The following is a 25,439-nucleotide window of genomic DNA, read 5'->3' as shown; positions in this document are numbered from 1 at the left end:
TAGGCTATTTCCTCAAAAATTTTGAACGAAAAAAATCGTGACAACACCTTTAAATTTAAGTTTTAGACCTAAAAATTAAAAAATCTCATAGATGTGGCGTGAATTTTTGTTTCAGTGTACTTTTTTCAGAAAGCCCGTCCAATTTCCTACAAGTTTGTCTTTGACTACTTTTTGATACGATGCAACGGCTTCGAGATACAGTAATTTTTTAATTACAAAATACAGAAATATTAAAATACCTTACGCCCTCCTCAAATGTTATTTTCGAGTACTATTGGTTTCATATACACAAAAATGGCTTATATAGGCCTAGGATAACATGTCTACAAAGTTTCATTGAAATCGGAGAGGGTCGGGTACAAAAGTACCAGAAACATTCCTGATTTGAGCTGGAATTGCTCTAAAATTGTTGAAATTATTGTAGATTGGCGATTAAACAGACATGTTATAAATAAATTTTGAATATCATCTTTAGAATTCCTTGAAGAAAACCAGTGATATCAAACAGAATCTTAACAGTATCTAAAATATGGTCTTAAGGATGCTATTTCCGACGTTATTTTTGAATTTTCGATATCATTTCACACGTTTCATGCATGCACAAACAAAACAAAACCAATCATGACTAAAGCCAATTTATTTTTAAGAATGATGAACATTTTGTGATTTCATGATGTTTTAAAAATAATCTAGTTTTTTCTGTACTCAATTTTTAAATTTTGTTAAAATTACTTTTATTCAATTATGTTTCAATTCTTGAATAAAAATCATTTTTCTAGTTGACCTTACCAAATCTTAAACTAAAGTTTTAGAGTCATGTTTAATTTTTTGATTTACTGTTGCGTTTATTTTTTGTAGTTTTGGAGCCAGAATTCGTCATTTACGAACGTCTCCAATCCAAACCTGTTTCCCGGTGATGTTGACCAAGGACGCCAGCAGCGCGATGATTCTGTCACACGATTCCCACATTCTACCGCCAGGTCGGGAGGGTCGACCAAGGAAATCGATCGAACGTTGCTGCGCTCGTATCTCTTCCATGAGATGGTGGTGCTTGCTCTCCAGGAGGTCGGCGCCCAGGTCCAGGTTACATGCCACGTGTGTGTGTTTCTGTAAGCAGACTTTATCCCAGAGTCAGCTGATGATTATTACGACGAGGACGGCGATATCGGTTTTCTTGGTTATAATCTTACGGGGGGTTCTTGTCCTTTCCTTCCAACGCAAATGCTTTCTCATCTCATCAGTAACTGGATCAGTGAGTGCTTTTTGCCCTTAAAGGGAGGGGTGGGGGGGAAATGGCGTTGAAGATGATGTCGATAAATTAGTTTCTCATCCCGGGTGTGAGGTTTGGGATGCTTACTTAAGTAGCTTTATGCTACCAGTCTAGGAAGTGATTATATGGTGTGAAGAATTCAAGGTTACACAGAAAAAAATAATGTAAATTTGGAAGCTTTAATTTTGGAAGGTTGAATATTACCTCTTTTATGATGTAATTTTACCTCAATTTTTGACTGAAAAAGTGACATTACACCAGAAAAGTGGTAAAATTACACATTTCCAGAGGTAAAATTACACCTTTTTTCTGACATAAAAGATGTACCCCTTCCCAGATGTAATATTACCATGATTTTTTTTTCTGTGTAGGTGCTAACTTTATCAAGAATCAATTATGTTGTTTGATGAGATGCTCAAACTGAAAAAAAATCTTTAAGTTTTATCAAAATTAAAATACAATCCTTTCACAAGACACGATTAAAATTCAAGCAACAAACTTCTACCACATGTTAGACATCCCAGAATTCCCAACTACACTTTCCCATAATTGGATTACCCCGGTAATGTATACTTTAATCGCTTCTGGAATTCAGCAGCAGCTCCACAGGTAAACTTGAGACGGTGGAAAATCTGTCTAATTTGCATGCATGCAAAACTTTCACCACGTGCTGAGTTTCTACACGCGGAAAATGTCTGCCCCCTTTTTTCACCACTTCACCGCGCAAACATTTTCACAACCCAACATTTTTGACTTTGACTGACTGGCTTGGAAGGGAGGTGTGTGCGTTTTTTTCACGAGAAAAGCTGTTACCTTAAGCTTTAGCATCGGGGGGGAAAATTTGCGAAAAGTTTTCCTTCCCGAAAACACACACAAACTCCAACCAACAATGTTGTTTTTATTCTTTACGCGTTACAAGAGAGACTTTCCTTTGCTGCTTGAGGAAAAGTCAGCAGCATCCGCACGAGACTCGACGCTCGGCGGGAAAATTTCAGGTCGTCATATGTTTATTAGGATGTAACAAAAATGACTTTTTGGCGGGCATTCAGGGGTTTGTTCCGGTGGGCCTACTGAGCCCAAATCCAAAATATGAGCTTGATTGGACGTAACAGGAGCTGGCGCTCCGCCCTTCAATTTTAAATGGGATTTAACCCGTAAAAAAAGATTTTTTCAAAAATGTCACTTTTTGAGGCATTTTGGCCACTGAAGCGTTTATTTTCAACATCATTGGCGTGTTGGCCAGATCCTTGCGCATCTTTTGGTATATATAACATTGAAATTTGGAGCACCCTGGAGCTCGGTACAGGCCTTTAAAGTTAGGCATTTTTTTCGAAAATTCGGTCCCGGCAAAAAAGATATGCGTCGCGCCTCGCGACGCCCTAGACGCCATTTGATTTTGCCGGGGCCGATTTTTCGAAAAAATGCCTAACTTTGAAGGCCTGTACCGAGCTCCAGGGTGCTCCAAATTTCAATGTTATATATACCAAAAGATGCGCAAGGATCTGGCCAACACGCCAATGATGTTGAAAATAAACGCTTCAGTGGCCAAAATGCCTCAAAAAGTGACATTTTTGAAAAAATCTTTTTTCACGGGTTAAATCCCATTTAAAATTGAAGGGCGGAGCGCCAGCTCCTGTTACGTCCAATCAAGCTCATATTTTGGATTTGGACTCAGTAGGCCCACCGGAAGAAACCCCTGAATGCCCGCAAAAAAGTCATTTTTGTTACACTCTAATGTTTATTTAATTTTTCCCCGAACAGATGAGTTATGGACCGGAGGAAGTTGGGTTTTTTTTTTTCTGTGAAAAAAACTCATACTCAAAGTTGGTCATATTTTAGGTACAAACGTAATGAAGGTTACTAACGGCGGTGAAATTTTCCACCTTAAAACTTGCCGGGGAAACCCCAATGAATTTTCCTTCCCTGCTGAAACGTGTGTTTGTGTGCGGTTTACCTCCAAATGCATAATTTATCACCACCACCACCCACTTGGCAATCATTTCTGAGGTTGATGACATCCACCTTCCGCGTGTGTTTGCAGCAGCACTGGCAGCCAATTATGTTGCACAAACTTTGCGCGCAAGGGTAACGGGACGGTAACTGGGAGAGGTCGTGTTTGCACTGGCGCTGGGAATTTGTTTGCTGGAAGGAAATAAACATTTTGAAGGTAATGTAAAGGTTTTCTTTGACTTCTTTGAGGGGCTTTGTTTTGTTTGACTTCGATTGAGGGATTTTGTATTTTTTTTTGTTTTATTGCTCTAAAAATTTAGAAGAAAGGATGTTATAGCAATAGTATTACTGCCCATAATTTGCTATTCGCCCTTTTTTGCATAATCAGGTACTTGGAGAAAAAATCGTTTAAAATGGTTTTCACCTAATCTTTGTTCAGCAACTTTCTTAATAGAACGAAATAACAGCTTTGTTTTTTCGCATCAGTAGCCAAACTTAACAAAATTTCAATGGAATTCATGTTTTGCTTAACTTAGAAACTCTCGTTATAATTTCATAAAAAAATGGGATCTGTTTTTTTTTTCATCAAATTAGTAAATCCCTGCAATATCGGAATGTACACCCAAAGTTAAAGAACGAGGGGATAGTCCTCACGAAAAGAAACGTGAGGAAAGTGCTATTTTGCGAGAGTATACTGCCGCTCGAATCTAGTCCGTCCCATATGTAAAAAGTGAGTGCTGCGATAACGCCATGAGAAGCTCGAAAAATTTTTCACCTTTTTTTGCTGTTTTAATGAACAATTTTTAAATATTTTTTTCAACAATTATTTCAATGTTGGTTTAAATAATACCCCTACTACAATTTTGACTTGAAAAAGTTAAAATTTATAGGTTAATTTGGTAAATTTTCGTGCTGGGACTGACCTGACTTTATTTGTCCATCAATAAAGGCAAGTCTGTCAGGTTATCAAGGTAGGCTTAAACATTTACAACAGAAATTTACCTGTCAATTGTTGGTTTGTTTTGGTAGTTTTTGAAGCATTTTTTATTAAATTTATAAAAGTGTGTTTGTTTTAGGCTAATCTTAGTTTTAGTATTATTCCTGAGTATGAAAATTTTACCGGCAACGAGACAGTCAATTTATTTTGCTGCAGAGAGAGGAGATATTTGAATACACGTCTCAGCATATGGACCCTTGAATTGACCGCAATCTGCGTTGGAAGTGGAACCTCATCCAGACCCAGGACCATGGGTTTGCATCCGATAAGGAACATAACTGTCTTTTTTTTAAATAATAGTTACAATGGTATGTAGTTTCTTTTTTGACCGTGGTTGTCCCTTGCATAAGGAAAAAAGGCAGAATACGTATCGAGTATAACGCTTCAAAATCTTTAAAAATTAATTAAATATCAACAACTTAAATATTTTTTTAAGTTCAACAGACTCTAGGAGACATAGTCTGTGGGTTATTTAACAAAAATACACATTTATTTGATCGATTTGTGCGCCATTTCTAACCAAGAACTGACTTGCCTTTATTTTGCATATGGGACAGCACACAAGTCATTTTTATTTTGGAATTTCAAGAACAAACATTACTTTTTTATTAAATAGCCTTGAAGTAGATTTTAAAACAAGACTTTTGACGGGTTTATCTCAAAATCGACAAATATACATATGGGACGGACTTGCTTCGAGCGTCAGTATAGTCCTCTCTAATCGAATAAATTTTCATGTTTTAAAAGTGTTAAAAATAAAAATTTGTTAATTTTTTGTTGAACTTTAGTTTGCAATATTTTTATTTTAAACAATATAACGTATTTTTATAAGGTTCAAAATCTGTCTTGTGTTGCTCCATAAATTAAAGAAATCGGTATCTTGAAAAGAAATTCATAGATCAGATTGGTATCTTGAAGAGTACAATTCTGAAAAAAAAGTTCAAATAATTTGTCTCCTGTTCCCTATAATTTTGTATCATCACAAAACTCTAAATTCCCAAAAACAAAAAGAGCGATTTTTTGAACTCATGTCCGATTTTTTTTTTCGCCATGCTAAATATTTATGATCTGGCTGTTTGATTCGTTTTTTAGGAATGATTTTTAGTTTAAAACACACGCTGAAAAATAAGGCATATTTGAATCAACAAAACGTTTTGTTGATTTAAAAATCATTATTTTTGTTGAATCAACGTAAACATCAAAGCAGCTTTTTCGAAACAACAAAAGACTTTTGTGGAATTGAGAAAATCAAGGTTTGTTTCAACGCAAAATCGGCATTGATTGTATTCGACAAAAGTGTTGTTGATTCAAACCTCGTAAGGCTGATTCTACAAAACATTTTTCTGCGTGCAAGAATGATATTGATTATGACAGGCTGATTTTTTTTCTAAATCCAAAAATTCAATTTTAATTCTAACCGAGTTGCTTGGATTCATACAAAACTTAAGAGATGTATCTGATGTAATTTATCACTGTTAAAGCTCCCTTTTATATTATATTGGAACTTTGAAATTAATTATAAAGTTACGTTTTAAATCTCTTTTGAAATAACAATCAGCAAAATATTTATATTATTTTGGCATAATTTTCTTAAAATGCGAATGTAAAAAAACTGATATGTAATAAAAGATACCTGTCGATGCATGTTAAAATTTATATCACACTATTCACCCATTAAGAATATATTTTCAGTTTTTATTTTTTTCAATTCTTTTAATTGAAATACGCAACTTTTGGTACCCTAACATGGATAAGTCATCGCTGAACTTTTGAAGTTATCGCAGTTTTAGTGAAAAAAGTCGTTTTTTTGCCGTTTTCGTCATTCTCCCATTTTGCGCGTGGCGCGTCTAAAAACTCTGTTTTTAATTTAAAAAAAAATCGTATCCCAGAAAATTGAAAACATAACTTCACCATTTTTTTAATATGCTATGAAAAATTTTCCGAGGAATTAGGTAAAAATATTTCCATACATAGGCTCTCTGGTCCCGAGACCTTCAAAACAGCATTTTTAGTTTTTTACGACCTTTTCAAATGTTATGCTAGATCTTACTATTTTTCCCAAATAGCCAAACTAATCACCTTTCTTTTGCGTCAAAGATAGCTAAAATCGGATTGAATGGCGCGGAGATATGATTTTTTGAAAAAAGTGAAAAATGACGAAAATGGCAATTTTTCGGACCACCCTAGCACGGCGTAGGGTGAATGGCCAAACAAAAAAAATACAGGTCTTTTTATTTTGGCCAAGGAACCCCCAGAAAAAATTTGAGCCCGATCGGAGAACTTTTTTTTCGAATCATGCTGTTTTCGTGGGGAATTGCTGTTTGATTTTTCCGAAGAGCTGAGAAAATTTAATTTTTTGCAATTTATTTTCAAATGCCGATAACTCTCAAACAAATTTCCGATTTTCAATGTACAAAAATGTTACAATTGAGACTAACATTGTAATAGAGCAAAACATTCAACATAAGGCTTTAAACCAGGTTTACACGTTGTTAGTTGTTTTATTTTTGAAGCATATCGAATAAATAATCGATAATTTCTTTGTTTTTTGTATTTTTATAATACGCTGTTTTATTTTGTAAGCAGTACCATAACCAATCTTTTCAGAACCCCCTGTCTAGCAAACGTCAAATCCATAAATAAATGCTGTCGGATCCTTTTCCGGATCTTTTCTGGAAAAGACTCATTTTATAATGGATGAATCACATAAATAACAAACTGTCAATATTTAAAGAATTCTATTTAAAATGATTTTGTCTCTCTCTCTAAATTTTTATTTAGGCAATATGGAAGTATGAAGGAAACGGTTCAATCTGATATAAAATTACAAACGGTTATTTCATCCTTAGATTGCATGCAATATTTTATAGCATCAATCTTCTATACAACCAAAGACACACACCCTTCCCCCAAAATTCAACCCTGTCACCGGATTACTGCCTCCCTTTTCAAGGGGGAAACCAGCCATGCCAGATATACAGATAAATCTGTATTATACAGATTTTTTGATCCCAAAAATCACAAAAATCTGTATATACAGATTTTTTAAAAATGATTTAATTTGAAAATTTCAATAATTTATTAATTGAATTATGCTTGAATATGATTAAAAAGCTTAAATCTATTGTGAAAAGTCTAAAAAAAACTTCTATGGCTTCGAATTTGTCATGATACAGATAAAATACAGATTTATTTTTAAGAAAATACAGATTTCCCATAAAATAATCTGGCAACGTTGGGGGAAACCAAAATAAAGACCTGTCATCCTGCCTTTTTAGCTCGTCCCGTCAGTCAGTCGATTCCGATTCCGATCGAAAGCGATTAATTAAATCAGTGCAAAAACACACACCCACAGGAAGCGAAACCCTCTTTGTTTGGGTTCTTAGTCACATTTCTCCGAAACTCCCCCGAACAGGAACGTGGTGCTGGTCGCAGTGGCCGCCTTCAACCCGATGGCCTCGGTGCGCATTCCCGAGCAGAAGATCATCCTCTGCGGCGAGTACGGCGTGGGGAAGAGTTCGCTGTTCCGGCGGTTCGCGACCAACTCGTTCGTGACGGCCACCGATCGGCAGTCCACGCTCGGGCTGGACCATTACGATCGGAGCTTTGCGGTGGGGGAGAAGAATATTAAGGTTGGTTGGTTCCTCATTGTAGGTTTGGGGATTGATGTTTGTTTTGGTTTCTTTCAGCTCCAGCTCTGGGACACTGGTGGTATGGAGCGGGTAGCGTCGGTCACTTCCAGTTACTACAAGTTCGCTGAGGCTGCTCTGTTGGTGTTTGCTCTGGACAACCCGGCGTCGTTCCACTCTCTGTCACAGCACATGCTGGATGTGGTCACCTACGCTGAGAATGCAAAGATCTTCCTCGTTGGGAACAAGGTCGATATGGAGCAGACGGGGAATCCGGAAGTTACCGAAGCGGACATGGAATCGTTCTGCGAGCAGTGTCACAGCTTGATCAGTGCGACGTACAAGACGTCCTGCAGGACGGGGGAAGGTATCGAAGAGATGTTCCAAGATATTGCCAACACGTTGGTTGATTCGAACCGATCGCGGCTGGAGCTTCAGGCGCTGGATTCGCACGGATTCAAGATCGAACCGCCGGAAGAGATAGGCGAACCGTCCTGTCTTTGCTAGCATTTTGTGCCCTCGTTGTAGGGCACTAAAACAAACAACAAACTTGCAACCAAATGATCTTAGACACCGAGCTACGAAGGGTTTGGCGCGACGCTAAGACAGACCGTCCTGAACAATTGATAGAGAAGGCAGCATTGGCCACAGGGGGAAGCGAGTTGTGATCCTTTGAACAATTCATAAATAACATAAACGGATACACCACGAATGTAGCAGCAGGTAGCCAGGTCTTGAGGACGACTTCAGTACGTCCTCCTGACCAGCTTTGGGTCGAGTGCCATAAAACGGAAATGATCGGCATGGAAATCAAAATTCATACACATTTTACCAAGTAGTGCGACGAGCTTTCTGTGTTAATCAGTTATCGCTAAATTTTTGCCATTACGAACAGCAAACTATTGATAACTCTAATTGGACACGTTGGAAAAGTCCTATTGGACTTTCAATCTACTCAAATAACTAACAGGTGAACATGAATGGCATTGTGAAGTAACATGCTAGTAATTTGCTGATTTATAAGTTAAACAATATCTTATCCTAAGCAGGCACTCTGCAAATTGCACCTTACTAAATTTGTAACGCAATGAAAAGCGATATTTTGCAGTTAAAGTTTAATCAATCTTATTACACCTAGTGAGTTCGTCAAGTAAAGCTAAGTAATGCATATTTGCAACTCTAATAGCTATAAGTGTAGAGTGGAACGTTAGTTCACCTTAAGAATAACTACATTTGAATGATATCTTTATAAATCAAAACATTTTATGGTATCAATAAATAGTGGACATTATAACGAAATATTTTTTATTGTTGAACAACTTCCCATAAGAAAACAGTTTTAACCTCAAAAGCTTCCAATTAGAATCTCACTTCAAACCCCTTCAGAAACATTTCCATTCGCCATATTTTTCAATAAATGCATCGTTTCAGCTAAAATCCCCACACAGTACATTAGCTCTACCACCTGTCATTCCAACAATCTGACATTTCCCCCCATTCACAGCTAAAAAATAAGAAAAACAAAAACAAAAGTCAATTCTCGGTTCGCGATTAAAAATGGCCGCGTCAAGTGCGAGTGTTGGTGTTATTATTTTGGTGTTTATCCTGCTGTATTCGGACGCCCACGGCTCCACCGACCAAGGTAGGTGACAATTTCCGACCCCCCGAACCGGATCCCATCGGAGGCGTCCCGCTCCGGTGGCGATTCCGGGTCGAAAAGGCCCCCACAAGTGGGGGATGTTTTGCGCGACTGGCTGGCTCCAATCGGAATCCACTCTCGGGCGAAGGAGTGAGCGGGATGGCACCATCGGGTTTGTTATGATTTGGTGGTGGAGCAATGTTTTCGGTTTTGAGGCGTCCGACCGGGGTCGGATTGCGGATTGTGACGGTGGAGTGGAACGATTCCACTTGGCGGATGGTGCCGATCGTTATCAATTAGTGGCTAGAAGTGCTGAATGGGGTGATTTCAGCTGGAATCGAATTTCATATTGGAAGTGTTTCCCTCTCGCTCATTGGCATCCAGTGAGAATGAATCTGTTTTGACGCGGATTCCGATTGATGTGTCAAACAGAGGATGTTTTGCTGGCAGCTGGTTTTGATTTTCTTTCTTTTGACGAGAATTAATTTCAAATTGGACGTACTCGAATTATTTATCGACCAGCCCGGCTAGCTCAGTCGGTAGAGCATGAGACTCTTAATCTCAGGGTCGTGGGTTCGAGCCCCACGTTGGGCGAGGAATTCTTTTTATGAGGACGTTCATACTCTTTCACTCTATCATCTGTCACATTGAACTATCAGCAAAACTTGACACTCACGGTGTACTACGGTAGACTACCGTAATGGTTCAAAATATTGTTCTCGGATTGTCAAAAAGTCGCATGAGTGCTATCTTGTGACAAATTCACGTCGTTTGGACCTCACCAATCTGCCTGAAATTTTCAGGGGTTGTTTGTACATATAAAACTAGCAACGAAACTATTGGCACTACGCCCCCCGGGGCATGGCCTTCCTCTAACGTGGGATTTCTGCTCCAGCGCCTTTGACGAGACAGGAGAAACCGGGACCGACGTTTTACTAGCATCTGACTATAATATGAGCTCTCCAGTTCAACAGGAAGTGGGGCAAATCGGGACACTATGTTTGAAGGTTCAAAAACGTTAAGATTTTTGACGTTTTTGAACCTATAAAGGCTATAACTTAGGCAAAATTCAGTTAAACTTCAAAATCCAAAATGCATCTGAAAGGGCTTAAAAAATGCAACAAAATACAGGGTTGAGCATCCCATTTGATTAAATCTAAAGGGAGTTAATATTATCACTTTCTTTAATATAGTGAAACCTCTTTTTACGCGGTGCGTTACGTTTTTCGAATTTGTCGATTTCTCTGGAACGACGCAATATTTTTGCAATCTTTTAAAAGCAATTTGTAGGTTTTGTTCAGATCTACAAAATAATTTTTGAAGCTTGCAAAAATATTGTATTGTTTTAATGAAATCGACGAAATAAAAAGCGTTACGCCACCGCGTAAAAAGAGGTTTCTCTGTATCGAGTGCAGAAACTTAAACAAAAATTATTCAGCATAAATTATTTTACAACTTTTTGATTTTTGAACATAAATTCAACAAGCCCGGCTAGCTCAGTCGGTAAAGCATGAGACTCTTAATCTCAGGGTCGTGGGTTCGAGCCCCACGTTGGGCGAGGTATTTATTTTTAGTTTAAGATTTAACAAATCAGTGATTTTCCATATTTCACTAACTAGATTATATAGGATACATTTAAAACCAATGCCATTGTTTGGTACATTACTGTAAAAAATTTAAATTAAAAATTAAATTAAATAAAAACACTACTTTGAGGCCGGATCTCAAAAAAATTGATGAAAAAGTTGTCCAGATCTATCATACGACCCATTGCTGGATTGGTTGGATTGTGCTTAAACATAATTTTGACGGATACAAAAAACGGTGAAAATTGCAAAAGATCCGACTGAGGCAGCACTAAGCTTCATGGAATTAGCCTCGTTAGCCCAAGCTTTCTTCATGTTATGGCTTTTATGGCAGAAACGTAAGTGACGCTTTTGAAGCATTTTGTTTGCATGTATTCAGGTGCATTTAAATACAAGCAGAATGTAACGTTGTTCTACAAATTTGTAGGATTCCTAAAATAAAAAAAAATATATGTCATGGGACTCAAAAAGACATCATATAAGCCATAGTGCATGATGGTGCAGAATCTGTTTGCAAAGCAATATTTTTTTTTGAATTTTAGTTTTGAAAAAATATTGAAAAAGTGGCATAAAAATCAGTTTCAAAGCAAAATCATATTTTATTCGGAAATTTTATTTGTTTATTTTTTTAAGCTTGTGAAAGAAAACCACCCTTGAATAAATAATTATGAAAAGTGGAGAAAATATTCTGCAATTTTATTTCTAGGACTTGAAAATTAGACAGTCATTTACTAAGATACAGCCTGAAAAAAATCGAATTTTCAGAATGATGAGTTTTTTAAGTGACACCTTATTAACCTGTTATTTTCAATAATTTTCTTAAAGATCGTAAAACTTAACTAATGTTTCAGTAAAAAACAATAGAAAATCGAATAAATTGACCACCTTTTCGATGTCTCGATATTTTGCACCATTTCAGATGTCTCTTTGAATTCCACAAAACAAATGATTTTTTTTAGAAAATTAAAAATATTGGGAAATCCACTGTTATTAAAAATGAGTGAAATAAAAAAAAGTTTTTTTTTTAAATGTTATTGCTATTATTTTTTATTTTTTCTGAATAGTCTTGTTTATAATCTAAAACTGTGCCAAAACACAAAATAGATTAGAAAATCCTTTCTCAAAATGTTCTAAAATCTAATGATGCAAAGTGACTTATTTTAACATAGGACTCCCAAGTAACATTTTTTTCCAGGAGTTCTACAAGAGCTCTTCAAGATAGCTACAGCATAGCAGTTTGGGCCGCGGTAGGATAAAACTCTCTTCAAGTACTCTTCCAAACTCCTGAAGAAGTTTTGAAGATAATATTATCCTACCGCGGTCCAAACTGCTATGCTGTAGCTATCTTGAAGAGCTCTTGTAGAACTCCTGAGAAAAAATGTTACTTGGGCTTAGATATAGGACTTCTTTTGACATGTAACAAATGACGATAGCGCTTTCAAAAACTTGAGGTACTTGACGACTCCCATGCCTGGATATAAACAATTGAAATGTTCTCCTGATAAATAAGTAATTCCTCTACATCCGTCACAAAAAAAAAAACAAAATCCATATCGATCTCCCTGAACCTCGCGACACAGTTTCGCAATTTTCCCACGGAACCACTTTGTTGGCTTTTCCTATGGCCATCTTCCCTCCACGGGACGTCCGGCGTTTGAAGGGAAAATCATTTTCCCATGGCCCTTGGAACAAGCAGGTATTCAATCGCCGTCCGAGGAAAAAACCGGTAGCTGGTGCCAGTTGGCGCGATCCCTCGATCTCGTGCAATCGAAATCACACAATTGCAACAGGTTGGTTGCTGTTGTCAACCGATCTGGTCCACGCAATAACGGGATAAAAGCCACCATCGGCGAAGGCATCAACAATTCAATCAAGACCGCCACCGTTTTTGTAAAAATATGCGCGAGATCAATCATAACGAAACTGCAATCGACTCGGGGCAAGTCCCTCAGGGGACAAGCATCGTCAGGTATCAATTTAGGCCGTTTACTTTTAGTGCTTATGCGCGAAACACTCGAAATAAATGTCCGATAAACGGCGGGCTCACCCACTTGCGGCGTCGCCAAGATAAAACGGACAGTTTTGATTAAATGTATTTACTCAACAGTAGGGTGGTCCAAATCCGGACTTTTTTGGGGCTACCCCCTGAAATCAAAGATTGACCCATCACTAGGCTAAATTCCAAATTTGAGCTCATTCTGACCACGGGAACCCCTCCCTCCAATCGCTTAAAGTTTGTATGGGAAAAATCGTCAAAATGTATGGAGAAAAGCAACTGTTTTACTTTTTTACCTGTGGAAGGCGCCATTATTATCCGATTCTTACCATTTCTCAAATGTAGAACCTTCATTAAATTTAGAACAACTTTCCCGAAGACACAATATTTTTAGGATTTTTTCCCGCGAAGTTATTAGCCCCCAAAACTGGCCATTTTTGCGCGGCCAGCTGTAAGGGGCTACCTAACAACGATGTTTATTTCCAATTCGTACACGCACGTGCTCTCTCTCAGGTTCAAACTCTCTCACGAGCTTGCTCGCCTGCCTGCCTGCCTGTTTACCTACAAGCGCGCGCTGTTTCTCTGCTTGGACTTTTGTCGTCGTCGTCGTTTTCGTTTGCTATCCGCTGCGCTGCGTTTCTGGCATGTTTATTATAATTTTCAACTAAAATAGCAGGATTGTTTTGAGATATATTTAGCATATAATTTCTTAAATTATGTCAAAAATAAAAAAAAAATGCGCTGAAAAAAATAGTTTAAAGAAAAGACAGCTTAGGCTCAATTAAAAAAATACAGCAAATGTCATGAGAACAGGGTTTGTTTGATTTTCCAAGCATTACACGCAGTTTTCCGTATATGCTAAAGAAACATGATAATGATTCAATTATTTGAAAAAAATCTTCAGGTAATACAAATGTTGTTCCTTTAGGTAGTTTGCTTTAACAAAAATATACTTTAGTACAAATCAGAACAAATCAAGGCAATTTTACAATTATTGCTGCAAATTTTCATTCATACTCTCTAAAATTATTTTTTTATTCTTTCTGGAAATTTCTTTCTGTGTTCCTAGACCACCTGCAACAAATATTGCAACTGTTTATCATTTTTTGTCAGTTTACCTGTAAATTTTTCGTTTCAGGAAACATCTCTTTCTGCACAATCGTTAACAACCTTCAGATCTTGCAGTTGCGGCCTTCCTTTAAGATACTCTTTTGGATTCAGTTTTTAAAAAAATCTAAAGAAAATTCTTTCCTTATTTATCTAAAAAAAACTTCATGGTATTTCTTGTAACAAAATCAGATAAATTAAAATCCAAAACGTTTGCAATTAGGTTTGGATCAGAACAGATGACGATTCATGGATGAACTAATTCATCAAATTTGTATTCTCTCTCACACGCTCTTATAATATGATATCTATTGTTGTGTTTTTTTTCGTTTTGTTGTTCACATATTACATTTGATTTTATATCTCAATACGCACCGACTATTTTTGTTGAAAATTATAATTAACATAACAGGAACGCAGCGTAGCGGATATCAAACGAAAACGACGACGACGACGACAAAAGTCCAAGCAGAGAAACAGCGCGCGCTTGTAGGTAAACAGGCAGGCAGGCAGGCGAGCAAGCTCGTGAGAGAGTTTGAACCTGAGAGAGAGCACGTGCGTGTACGAATTGGAAATAAACATCGTTGTTAGGTAGCCCCTTACAGCTGGCCGCGCAAAAATGGCCAGTTTTGGGGGCTAATAACTTCGCGGGAAAAAATCCTAAAAATATTGTGTCTTCGGGAAAGTTGTTCTAAATTTAATGAAGGTTCTACATTTGAGAAATGGTAAGAATCGGATAATAATGGCGCCTTCCACAGGTAAAAAAGTAAAACAGTTGCTTTTTTCCATACATTTTGACGATTTTTCCCATACAAACTTTAAGCGATTGGAGGGAGGGGTTCCCGTGGTCAGAATGAGCTCAAATTTGGAATTTAGCCTAGTGATGGGTCAATCTTTGATTTCAGGGGGTAGCCCCAAAAAAGTCCGGATTTGGACCACCCTACTCAACAGTTTAAAAATGGACCAACCTTATGAAATTATGAGCCGCTCCTTTCTCTTTTCTCTTATTTTGGTGAAACGGACACTGCTTTTTTCCAGCGCCTTTTTTGAAAGGGCCCCGACGATTCCTAAATCAATTCAAACTATGCGCGTGGTGGCGCCATCTGTCCGCGAGCACTTAGCTTTGTTTTTTTGCAAAACCAGTACCGTATCACGTTAAATGTGGTGGTGAGACGTGGCTTTGATGGAAACATCATTCCGACATGTTTGGAGCCTGGTTGAAGACGATGTGAAGCGTTTAAAAATACACCTTTTATATCGACGATGATGGAGGCTGAGCGATTGACTGACTGCATTATTGAGCTCCCCCCTTGAGAGAGAGAGAGAGAGAGAGGTTGGTACATGATATTTCCTGCGGATTGTGCACATTCCAGCGAATGTCACCGGCGACTATGGTCAGGTGAGATAAAATCTCATGATTGAAGAGATTCATTATTGGATAGAAAAAAGTTTTAAGCAAGATTATCTAAAATATTAACTTAGAATATTCATTTTTACAATAGTTGAAAAAAAGTTATGTAAAGGGGAAAGCACAAAACCATAATTTATAATGACTTTTTGAAATCAAACATAGCGCCCCACGTGGGGCTCGAACTCACGACCCTGAGATTAAGAGTCTCATGCTCTACCGACTGAGCTAGCCGGGCTTGCTTGTTTGTTCTGTATGATTTTGTTTTATAAAATCAAAACGATGATTTCAAATTCAAACAGATTTGAAAATAAAAAAATACTCTTATTTTGTTGGGATTCGAATAACTTACCAATGTTATACTTTTGTATATATATTGAGAATTTTGAGTTTTGAATAAAAATTTAGATAAAATTCTATGTTTAATCCACTGAAATGGCTGAACCAAAAGTAATATTTTTGTATTTATTGGTTTTATTTGGCGAGGATTTTTTACAACGTATATGATTAAAAAAATGATTTTGCCATGACTTTTTCTGTCATTCTGTAACGACGTAACGGCCTACTTTACTCTACCAAAAATAACAAAATTGAAAAGTAATACACTTGAATTAAAATCCTACTTAAAGGAAGTTTTTCGGAATTGCATAAATAAATTGAAAAACAAACTATTTCAGCATGCATTTGAGTAATGAAAGGTTTGATGTTTGACACGTACCATGATGACAATTATATTTCAAGCAATCAGACGTTTAAGGGTGCGTTCTTTTATTGCGTAACCCAAAAAAAATTGTTTGACCACCTTATCAAAATTTCCACACTAATTTAAAAAAAAAATTATGAGGCGTAACACGGGTTTCGACAAAACCTCTTCCCTTCTCCTCCAACTGCTTTTCGTAATATAAGAACGCTCCCTTTATTGAAAAATTATATGAGAAATTCGCTACGATTTTGTGCATAATTATGTTTGTATTTTTTGCTGTATATTTGAGGAATTTTCTGATTGATTTGGTGCCTTCGGCAAAATTGTAGTTATTGATGAGAACTACTTAGAAAAAAATGGACGAAAGAAACACAAATTTGGCAATCTCAATTATTTTTCCAACAAAAAATAAATTTCTAGTTATCTATATTATTATATATTTGATTTTTTTATATGTTTTAGAAGACAAAATACCGCATCGCGCCTTATAAAAGTATGGACAAAATTTGGCAAATTTGAAAAGTTGAGAAGATTCCAATAAAATTGCCCGAAGAGACATTGGAGATTGAACCTCCGGTTGCCAAAATACACCAAATAAAAGGAAAGAAACAAATTGAAGAGCAATTCTCTCGGAAATTGGTCTTTTTTCTTAAATTTTAATTTTTGTATTTTTTAATCCGACTGAAACTTTTTTGGTGCCTTCGGTATGCCTAAAGAAGCCATTTTGCATCATTAGTTTGCCCATATAATTTTCCATACAAATTTGGCAGCTGTCCATACAAAAATGATGTATGAACATTCAAAAATCTGTATCTTTTGAAGGAATTTTTTGATCGATTTGTTGCCTTCGGCAAAGTTGTAGGTATGGATACGGACTAAACTGGGAAAAAGAGTTACAAGGTTAAAATTTTTTTGATGATTTTTTATTTAACTTTTTGTCACTAAAACTTGATTTACAAAAAACAATATTTTTTTATTTTTTGATAGGTTTTAGGGGACATCAAATGCCAACTTTTCAGAAATTTTCAGGTTTTCATTCAATACTGATTTTTCAAAAAATCTAAATTTTGTTCGCAAAAATTTTTCAACTTCATTTTTCAATGTTCAATCTAATTTGCAAACAAAAAGTACTTTAGTTAAATTTTGATAAAGTGCACCGATTACAAGTTAAAGCCATTTTTATGTGACTTTTTTGAAAATAGTCGAAGTTTTTATTTTTTTTTAAATTAGTGCACATGTTAGTCCACTTAAAAAAAATATTTTTGAGTAGCTGAGAAAATTCTCTATATTTCGCTTTTTGAACATTGTTGATACGACCCTTAGTTGCTGAGATATTGCCATGCAAAGGTTTAAATACAGGAAAATTGATGTTTTCTAAGTCTCATCCAAACAACCCACCATTTTCTAACGTCGATATCTCAGCAACTAATGGTCCGATTTTCAATGATAAAATATGAAACATTCGTGAAATTTTCCGATCTTTTCGAAAAAAAATATTTCAAAATTTTAAATCAAGACTAACATTTTAAAAGTGCGTAATATTGAATGTTTGGCCCTTTTGAAATGTTAGTCTTGGTTGAAAAAAATTGAAAATATTTTTTTCGAAAAGATTGGAAAATTTCACGAATGTTTTATATTTTAACATTGAAAATCGGACCATTAGTTGCTGAGATATCGACATTAGAAAATGGTGTGTTGTTTTGGTGAGACTTACAAAACATCAATTTTCCTGTTTTTAAATCTTTGCATGGCAATATCTCAGCAACTAAGGGTCGTATCAACAAAATTAAAAAATGCAAAATATAGAGAATTTTCTCAGCTTTTCAAAAATATTTTTTTTTAAAAGTGGACAAACATGTGCAGTAATTTAAAAAAATGAAAAACTGCGATTATTTTCAAAAAAGTCACTTAAAATGGATTTTACTTGAAAACGGTGCACTTTATCAAAATTTCACTACTGTACTTTTTGATTGAAAATTTGATTTTACATCAAAAAATGAAGTTGAAAAATTTTTGTGACCATTTTTTCGATTTTTTGAAAAAATCAGTATTGATTCAAACATTTATATCTCGCTCAAAGATTTTTTGCACGACCTAGAAATTTCTGAAAGTTGGCATTTGATGTCTTGGTTGAAAAAATTTGAAAATATTTTTTTCGAAAAGATCGGAAAATTTCACGAATGTTTTATATTTTTACATTGTAAATCGGACCATTAGTTGCTGAGATATCGACATTAGAAAATGGTGTGTTGTTTGGGTGGGACTTAGGAAACATCAATTTTCCTGTTTTTAAACCTTTGCATGGCAATATCTCAGCAACTAAGGGTCGTATCAACAAAATTCAAAAATGCAAAATATAGAGAATTTTCTCAGCTTTTCAAAAATATATTTTTTTAAGAAGTGGACAAACATGTGCAAAAATAAAATTCAAAAAAAAAGATCGATTTCGTAGAGAACTGCTCAGTTGAAGTTTAATGAGTCTCAATAAAAGATCCTCTAACTTTTTAGTACCAATCTGTCAAAAACAAATGGTCCTATTTTCATTGTTTAAAAATGAAACAAATGTAAAATTTTGGAATCAATTCTAACATTTGAACATGGCGTAATTTTCAATATTAGAGATTTTAAAATCCTCAATTTTGTTGTTTCTCTTTTTTTGTTTGCTGGATTTCAGCAAGCAGAGGTCGATTCGTTATAGTCTTTAGGTAATTTTATTGAAAATTTTTCAACTTTCATATGTTTGCCAAATTTATATGGCAAAAAATTGTGCTTTTTGTCCACAATATTTTAAAATATGGATTTTGAAAAGTTTATATATTGTGAAAAAAAATATTGAAAAATAACTAAATTTTGTTTAACGAATTTTAATTGGGCAGTCCCTATCAATACCTACAACTTCGCCGAAGACACCAAACCGATCAGATTTTTTTTTCTAATGATACAGATTTTCGATTATTTACGTACCATTTTTGCACGGACAGCTGTCTAAATTGTGTGAAGCCTTGTAAAGGTGAACCAATGACACAAAATTGCTTTTTTAGTAACAGGGAAGGCCCTCAAAAAGTTTGAGCCAATTAAAAGTTATAAATAAAAACCAATTTCGGTTTTGAAGTAAATCTCCTCATAATGAAATACCGTAAAACGGGGTGACTTTGATAGCCGGGGTGACTTTGATAGGTTTGCGATTTTTCCGCAAAATGAAGAGTACAATTAAAATACGTAAGGAATGGTTTAGAAACATACTGACCGTGATAGAGAAGTGTTCAAAGTACCTCAAGAAGAACTTTTCATACTAACTATAGTTAAGAAAATGTTGATGAAAGTCATTATTTTAAACTTCTCTAAGTGTCATGATTTTCTCAATGAACATGATTTTTAATCGGAAAACAGAATGCATTTTTGGATTCTTTGGACAATTTTCCACTAGGAGAAGGTTAAAAAAGTTTGTAAATAATAAATAATATGTATTTTTGAAACATAATTTTAAAAAAATCACCAAATTTATAGGCAATTTCAGTATAACAAATTTCATGTAAAATGTGAAAACTTGTGATTCGTGCTTCGAATTCAGTATAAAATGCAATATAAATCGATAATTTTACAAACAAAACTAGTTTTAACAAATTTCAGGCAAAATTCCGACTTTTTAACAATTTTACCTAAAATTTATATGTATTTTGTTGAAAAAGCTTATAAACTTAGTTAACTTAACATAAACATTGATTTTTTTCTTACAAACTATATCAGCTACTTTAGTGATGGTACATTTAACGTAAAAATAAAGTTTGAACATCTTAAATATGATTTTAACAAGAAAAACTATGACTATCAAAGTCACCCCGGAATTAAAACTAAGAATTTTTAACGTAACTATTTTTCTAAACACTATTCAAAAAACTTTTTTTCCAAAATTGTGCATGGACTTTGTGTGGCCTACCCCAGTACATGTTTTAAAAATAATAATATTGAGAAAACCCTTACCTGTTGGAAAATATTCTAAAAACAAATTGAAATCCTATCAAAGTCACCCCGGTTTACGGTAGTTATTTTTAGCACTTGTTTCTTGAACTACTATGTACAGTCGACTCTTTCTGTGTCGATTTAAAAGGAAGTGTCGGGAGAAAGGCGGTTACTTTGTACCTCTGTTTACTTCTGGATTAAATAAAAATTTCAAATACTGTTTAAAAAATATCTCGCCCAACGTGGGGCTCGAACCCACGACCCTGAGATTAAGAGTCTCATGCTCTACCGACTGAGCTAGCCGGGCTTGTTGAATTTCATATTTTTTTACGAAATTATCCGTTATTTCTTCGAAAATTCATAAGATTTAGATTTTTTTAGTTTGATCATTTCAAATTTACTTAATAAAAAAAAATTAAGCTAAATTAAATAACTTGATCATGAAAAATGCTTTGATCGCCTCAATGTTGCATTTCCCGGAGCATCGATCTTCTCCCGCAAACCTTGAGACCCAAGGCCCGAGTCCTCATTCCCAGTGTCTCCCTTTCTTTTCTCGTTACAACTGACGAATCAAGCCAAACGCATCTCGCATCGCAACGCAACGCATCACGTCTGACCATTTACGTCGTGTACGTTCGCAGTGATATTAAATTGTGATTCCTTGGAAATCGACTTTCGCGCGCCGCCATTTGCGCGATAATTTATGATTCTGCGGCCGTCCGTTCGTCTCCAGTCTCAAAACGGGAAAACGAGCCTGAAAAACCGCGGAATCTCGGCGCGTCCACCTTGGGAAGATGATTTTCCCATAATGCTGTACTGGCGCTGTAAGTGATACACGCACGGCACAAGTTGAAATTGAATAAAAGTCCATAACCGGGGGGAAGACCACTTTTTATGGACGACGACGGATGGCTACCGGAGTTCAGCGACTTTTATAAATATTTACCAATAATTAAAAATTCAAGAAAACGCGCAAATAATGAGCCTCCGCGAGTCGACGCGAAGTCGTGCGCGAATCTCTGCGCGTACGGGGAGTTGTGGAAGTTGTTTGTTGTTCATCGATGAGCAGCTTCAGTTTCAGCGGAATTTAGCAAATCTAGGACGGTTGTTTGTCCAAATGTGCAAATTGACAAACATGTTAGCTCAACGTGGCCAGAGTTGACTCAACTGTTGACCTTAAACAAGGTTCGTCTCAGAATCAAGATCTCAGCTCAGCTCATCTTAATCGGCTTTTCCGAATTAATCCTGGCTCTAATCGCAAGACGTCAGCTCTAATCCGCTACGAGACTTGCAAGTTCATGGCCAAAGGCCAAGGTAGCGATGCACTCAAAGGGGTTTGACGTTTGATAGACACGATCCAGCTGAAGCCGTTGGAAGACCCACGGATCAGCGGGAGTGTGATCTCCAAAGGGGCTAAATCTGCAGCATCATCGTCGCGCCGGCCGTCATCTTATCATGATCGTGGGAGTCGGCCGGGGGGTCCAACGATGGCAAGTTTATAAAGTTCAAAATCTTAACCATAATAACAAATTTGGAATTATTTTGAATATCTTGAAAATCCCAAACTTTTCAACCAATCGGGCGACCCCTCACCAAATCCCTCGACGTATCCCTATCACGTAGCTGCGATGATTGCCAGCGATTCCCGCGTTGATAGATGGATCGCCGTCGTGGCCTCAGCTACAACATCCGAGAAGAGAACCCATCGCGCAAAGCGCGAGAAGGATCGCACGTTTAAATCAAAACTTTTTCTCTTGCTGCCCCTCGTTCCACCATGGCCTTCTGGGATGGATCGTGTTCGGCGGGTTCCCCCCTGTTGTGCGTTGAAGTTACCGTTGCCGTTGTTGTTGTCATGGGCTGGCGCCAACCGATGGACGATGGCGCGGCCAAAAAAGCGCGTAATAAGAACCACGGAACTGTCCCCCCTCCGGTCCTCCCGGGGCCTTTTGACCGGCGAAGTCGTTGGGTTATTTGTTGCTGGGGTGTTGGAGTTGAGCGATCAGAATGGGTTTGGGTTTTGTTTTGATTCGGTGGGTCTCGGGTGAAATCAATACCCTGCCATTAACGGCGACTTAAAGCGTTACATTGGCTTCGGTGATACTTTTGATGGGGAATATTTCTTTGATGTTTTAATTGCATTCGTGTTTTTATAACTTTACTTTTTCCGATTTTTGCAAATTAATATTGTAGAACTCTATGAAAAATAAAAAAAAAAGGTTAGACTAGATGATGTTAGAAATCATAAAAAATCATGGTGAATGTGTATGGTAAATGTGAAAATGCCCAAAAAAACTTTATTCCTTCACTTTATTTTTTCCAATCATTTTACTCAACCCAAGATCACACTTGATGAGCGCACAATAACCACACGACTCTCGCCAGCCATAAATCAATTCGAGACAGATATCTGAACAGAACAGTGTGATTCTCAGAGAAGGCTGACTGACTGCTGCACCTGACAGCAAGCCGTCAGGAACACGAAGCCGTCGTCCCCCTTTGGCCTCGCAGGGGGCACCTCCGAGGGCATATTAATAATTTACGAGTACACGAACTTCGAGATCTAACGCTGAGATGCAATACAAAATGCAATAAATGAATTTAAATTTTCCAGATTTATGACGCCAATCTGACGAAGAAGATCCGAGAAACGCTTCCATAAATCCGTACAAGTGATCATAATTAGCGGAAGAACCGATGCAGGGCACTTGTAAAGCATCAGTTCCAATAAAGCAATTAAAGTGATCAATCCTCCGCGAGGGGGAAGCAGTGAACCATCCCGCGAAATGAGACCTCGCTCCAATTTGTAGCTAGGAAGAACTAGTAAAAAGGGACTCAATTTTGAAATCTGACACCCCGTTGCGTCCTGAAACATCAATAGACCTAACAAAAAGAAAAAAAGGTATAACCCAGAAAGGAACAAAACCTCAAATCAAATAAAAGAGACTTAAGCGGATTTCGGGACGGCCGACTCACACGCGGAACATCTCGTCATCCAATTTCGAGGCCAGTCAATCGGAACGTGTGTCGTCGTCCCCGCTTAGGAGGGGAGAGACACATCAAAGGAAGCAACTTATAATATTTAAATTACTTAATCCCCTCATTTGGACGGAATTACACCGTGGCCGGGGTCAGTCGCGTAAGAACTGGAGGTTTGCTTTTTAATGTCAGTCCAGCAGACGGCTCAACTTTGGGAATTTTTGTCGTTTTTTGCCTTCCTCACTGAGGTAAGGCTATAATCCTGCTCTAAAAATGAACTTTGTATAAAAACGTCGTAGACCCACCTTCATGTATACATATCGACTCAGAATCAAAAACTGAACAAATGTCTGTGTGTATGTGTGTGTGTATGTGTGTGTGTATGTGTGTGTGTATGTGTGTGTGTATGTATGTATGTGACCAACAAACTAGCTCATGTTTCTCAGCACTGGCTGAACCGATTTGACCCGAACCTGTTGCATTCGACTTGGTTTAGGGTCCCATAGATCGAGTTTTATACAGATTGAAGTTTCGATAAGTAGTTCAAAAGTTATGTATAAAAATGTGTTTTCACATATATCCGGATCTCATTTAAATGTTTGTAAACTATGTCCGGATCCACCATCCGACCCATCGTTGGATAGGTTACCAAAAGACCTTTCCAACGAGTCCAAAACATTGAAGATCTGGCAACCCTGTCTCGAGATATGGCCATTTAAGTGATATTTATGTACTTTTTGGAAGCCGGATCTCATTTAAATGCATGTAAACTATGTCCGGATCCACCATCCGACCCATCGTTGGATAGGTTACCAAAAGACCTTTCCAACGAGTCCAAAACATTGAAGATCTGGCAACCCTGTCTCGAGATATGGCCATTTAAGTGATATTTATGTACTTTTTTGTAGCCGGATCTCACTTAAATGTATGTAAACTATGTCCGGATCCACCATCCGACCCATCGTTGGATAGGTTATCAAAAGACTTTTCCAACGAGTCCAAAACATTGAAGATCTGGCAACCCTGTCTTGAGATATGGCCTTTTAAGTGATATTTATGTACTTTTTGGAAGCCGGATCTCACTTAAATGTATGTAAACTATGTCCGGATCCACCATCCGACCCATCGTTGGATAGGTTATCAAAATACCTTTCCAACGAGTCCAAAACATTGAAGATCTGGCAACCCTGTCTCGAGATATGGCCATTTAAGTGATATTTATGTACTTTTTGGAAGCCGGATCTCATTTAAATGTTTGTAAACTATGTCCGGATCCACCATCCGACCCATCGTTGGATAGGTTACCAAAAGACCTTTCCAACGAGTCCAAAACATTGAAGATCTGGCAACCCTGTCTCGAGATATGGCCATTTAAGTGACATTTATGTACTTTTTGGAAGCCGGATCTCACTTCAATGTATTTAAACTATGTCCGGCTCCACCATCCGACCCATCCCAAGTAACAATTTACGTTTTAATTCACTCTGGAAGAATATTTTAAGAGTCTCTGGAAAGATTCGAGCAAAAAACCGCTTTATCCTGAAAGCAGCAATAAAGAAGAGTTAAAGCAGCAATAAGTGTAAAATGGACCATTTTAGGAGGTTGTCAAGAGCGTATTTCAGGAGAGTTCTAGAGCCAAACAGTATTGCTGTTGATTTTTAACGGACTCTCCAGATACTCTCAAGAGATCTAATAGAACTTATTCTAAAGCTAATCAAATTTGTAGCTTTATTGAAGATCTCTTGGTAGCCGCAATAAAACATGATTTAAACTTTTTTATTCTTGATTAGGATAAATTATATTTTATCAAGCAAATATGGGTGCAAGATTTTCTTTATTAAATCCAACTATTCTTTGAAACTTTTAACGACAAATGGTTAACTTCATTCGGTGACATGAATATAATAATTATATAAATAAGTGTTTGATTATCGATTCAATCATATTGCGAAAACCCATGCCATTAAAATTTCACCAATCAATTTCTAGAGATACTTCGAAAAAATAGACACCGAATACATTATTCTGTCAGAATAACTCTCATTTTTTCATAATATTTAAGCAAACTTTTCTTGTTTAGCTGTAATCATCATCATGGCGTCCATCTAGGTCGCTATTTTTTCATTTAAACATGGCGAAATTCGTTAAATTTATTTGTTCTGACTTAAAGCTATTAGAAAAACATCTTTTCTTGAGATGCTCTTGATCAAGAACAACG

At 36.7% G+C, this 25,439-nt stretch overlaps 2 protein-coding genes and 4 non-coding genes across 6 annotated transcripts in view; 4 read left to right on the top strand and 2 right to left on the bottom strand.

The window, feature by feature from the left end:
• The first annotated feature begins 7,476 nt into the window (after positions 1–7,476).
• Positions 7,477–9,139, top strand: LOC120412486 (ras-related protein Rab-14-like). The gene is made up of 2 exons (XM_039572978.2): positions 7,477–7,849; positions 7,907–9,139. The coding sequence occupies exons 1-2, from the start codon at positions 7,670–7,672 to the stop codon at positions 8,351–8,353; spliced, it is 627 nt and encodes a 208-aa protein (XP_039428912.1). The 5' UTR covers positions 7,477–7,669; the 3' UTR covers positions 8,354–9,139.
• A 208-nt stretch (positions 9,140–9,347) lies between these two features.
• The window catches only part of LOC120412484 (bone morphogenetic protein receptor type-1B-like), a 260,560-nt gene continuing 244,468 nt past the window's right edge, over positions 9,348–25,439 (top strand). Inside the window, exon 1 of the mRNA XM_039572976.2 lies at positions 9,348–9,488. Within this exon, the coding sequence (XP_039428910.1) occupies positions 9,404–9,488 (85 nt within the window). The 5' untranslated portion in view covers positions 9,348–9,403. The remainder of the gene's footprint in view (positions 9,489–25,439) is intronic.
• Positions 10,007–10,079, top strand: Trnak-cuu (transfer RNA lysine (anticodon CUU)). The gene has a single exon. It is a non-coding gene; the product is annotated as a tRNA-Lys (tRNA).
• On the top strand, positions 10,971–11,043 carry Trnak-cuu (transfer RNA lysine (anticodon CUU)). The gene has a single exon. It is a non-coding gene; the product is annotated as a tRNA-Lys (tRNA).
• Trnak-cuu (transfer RNA lysine (anticodon CUU)) lies at positions 15,748–15,820 on the bottom strand. The gene has a single exon. It is a non-coding gene; the product is annotated as a tRNA-Lys (tRNA).
• Trnak-cuu (transfer RNA lysine (anticodon CUU)) lies at positions 20,480–20,552 on the bottom strand. The gene has a single exon. It is a non-coding gene; the product is annotated as a tRNA-Lys (tRNA).

Source organism: Culex pipiens, chromosome 2, assembly GCF_016801865.2.
Source record: "Culex pipiens pallens isolate TS chromosome 2, TS_CPP_V2, whole genome shotgun sequence".
Classification (NCBI taxonomy): domain Eukaryota; kingdom Metazoa; phylum Arthropoda; class Insecta; order Diptera; family Culicidae; genus Culex; species Culex pipiens.
Note: the sequence above shows the minus strand (reverse complement) of the source record. Positions and strands in the feature narration are given on the sequence as shown.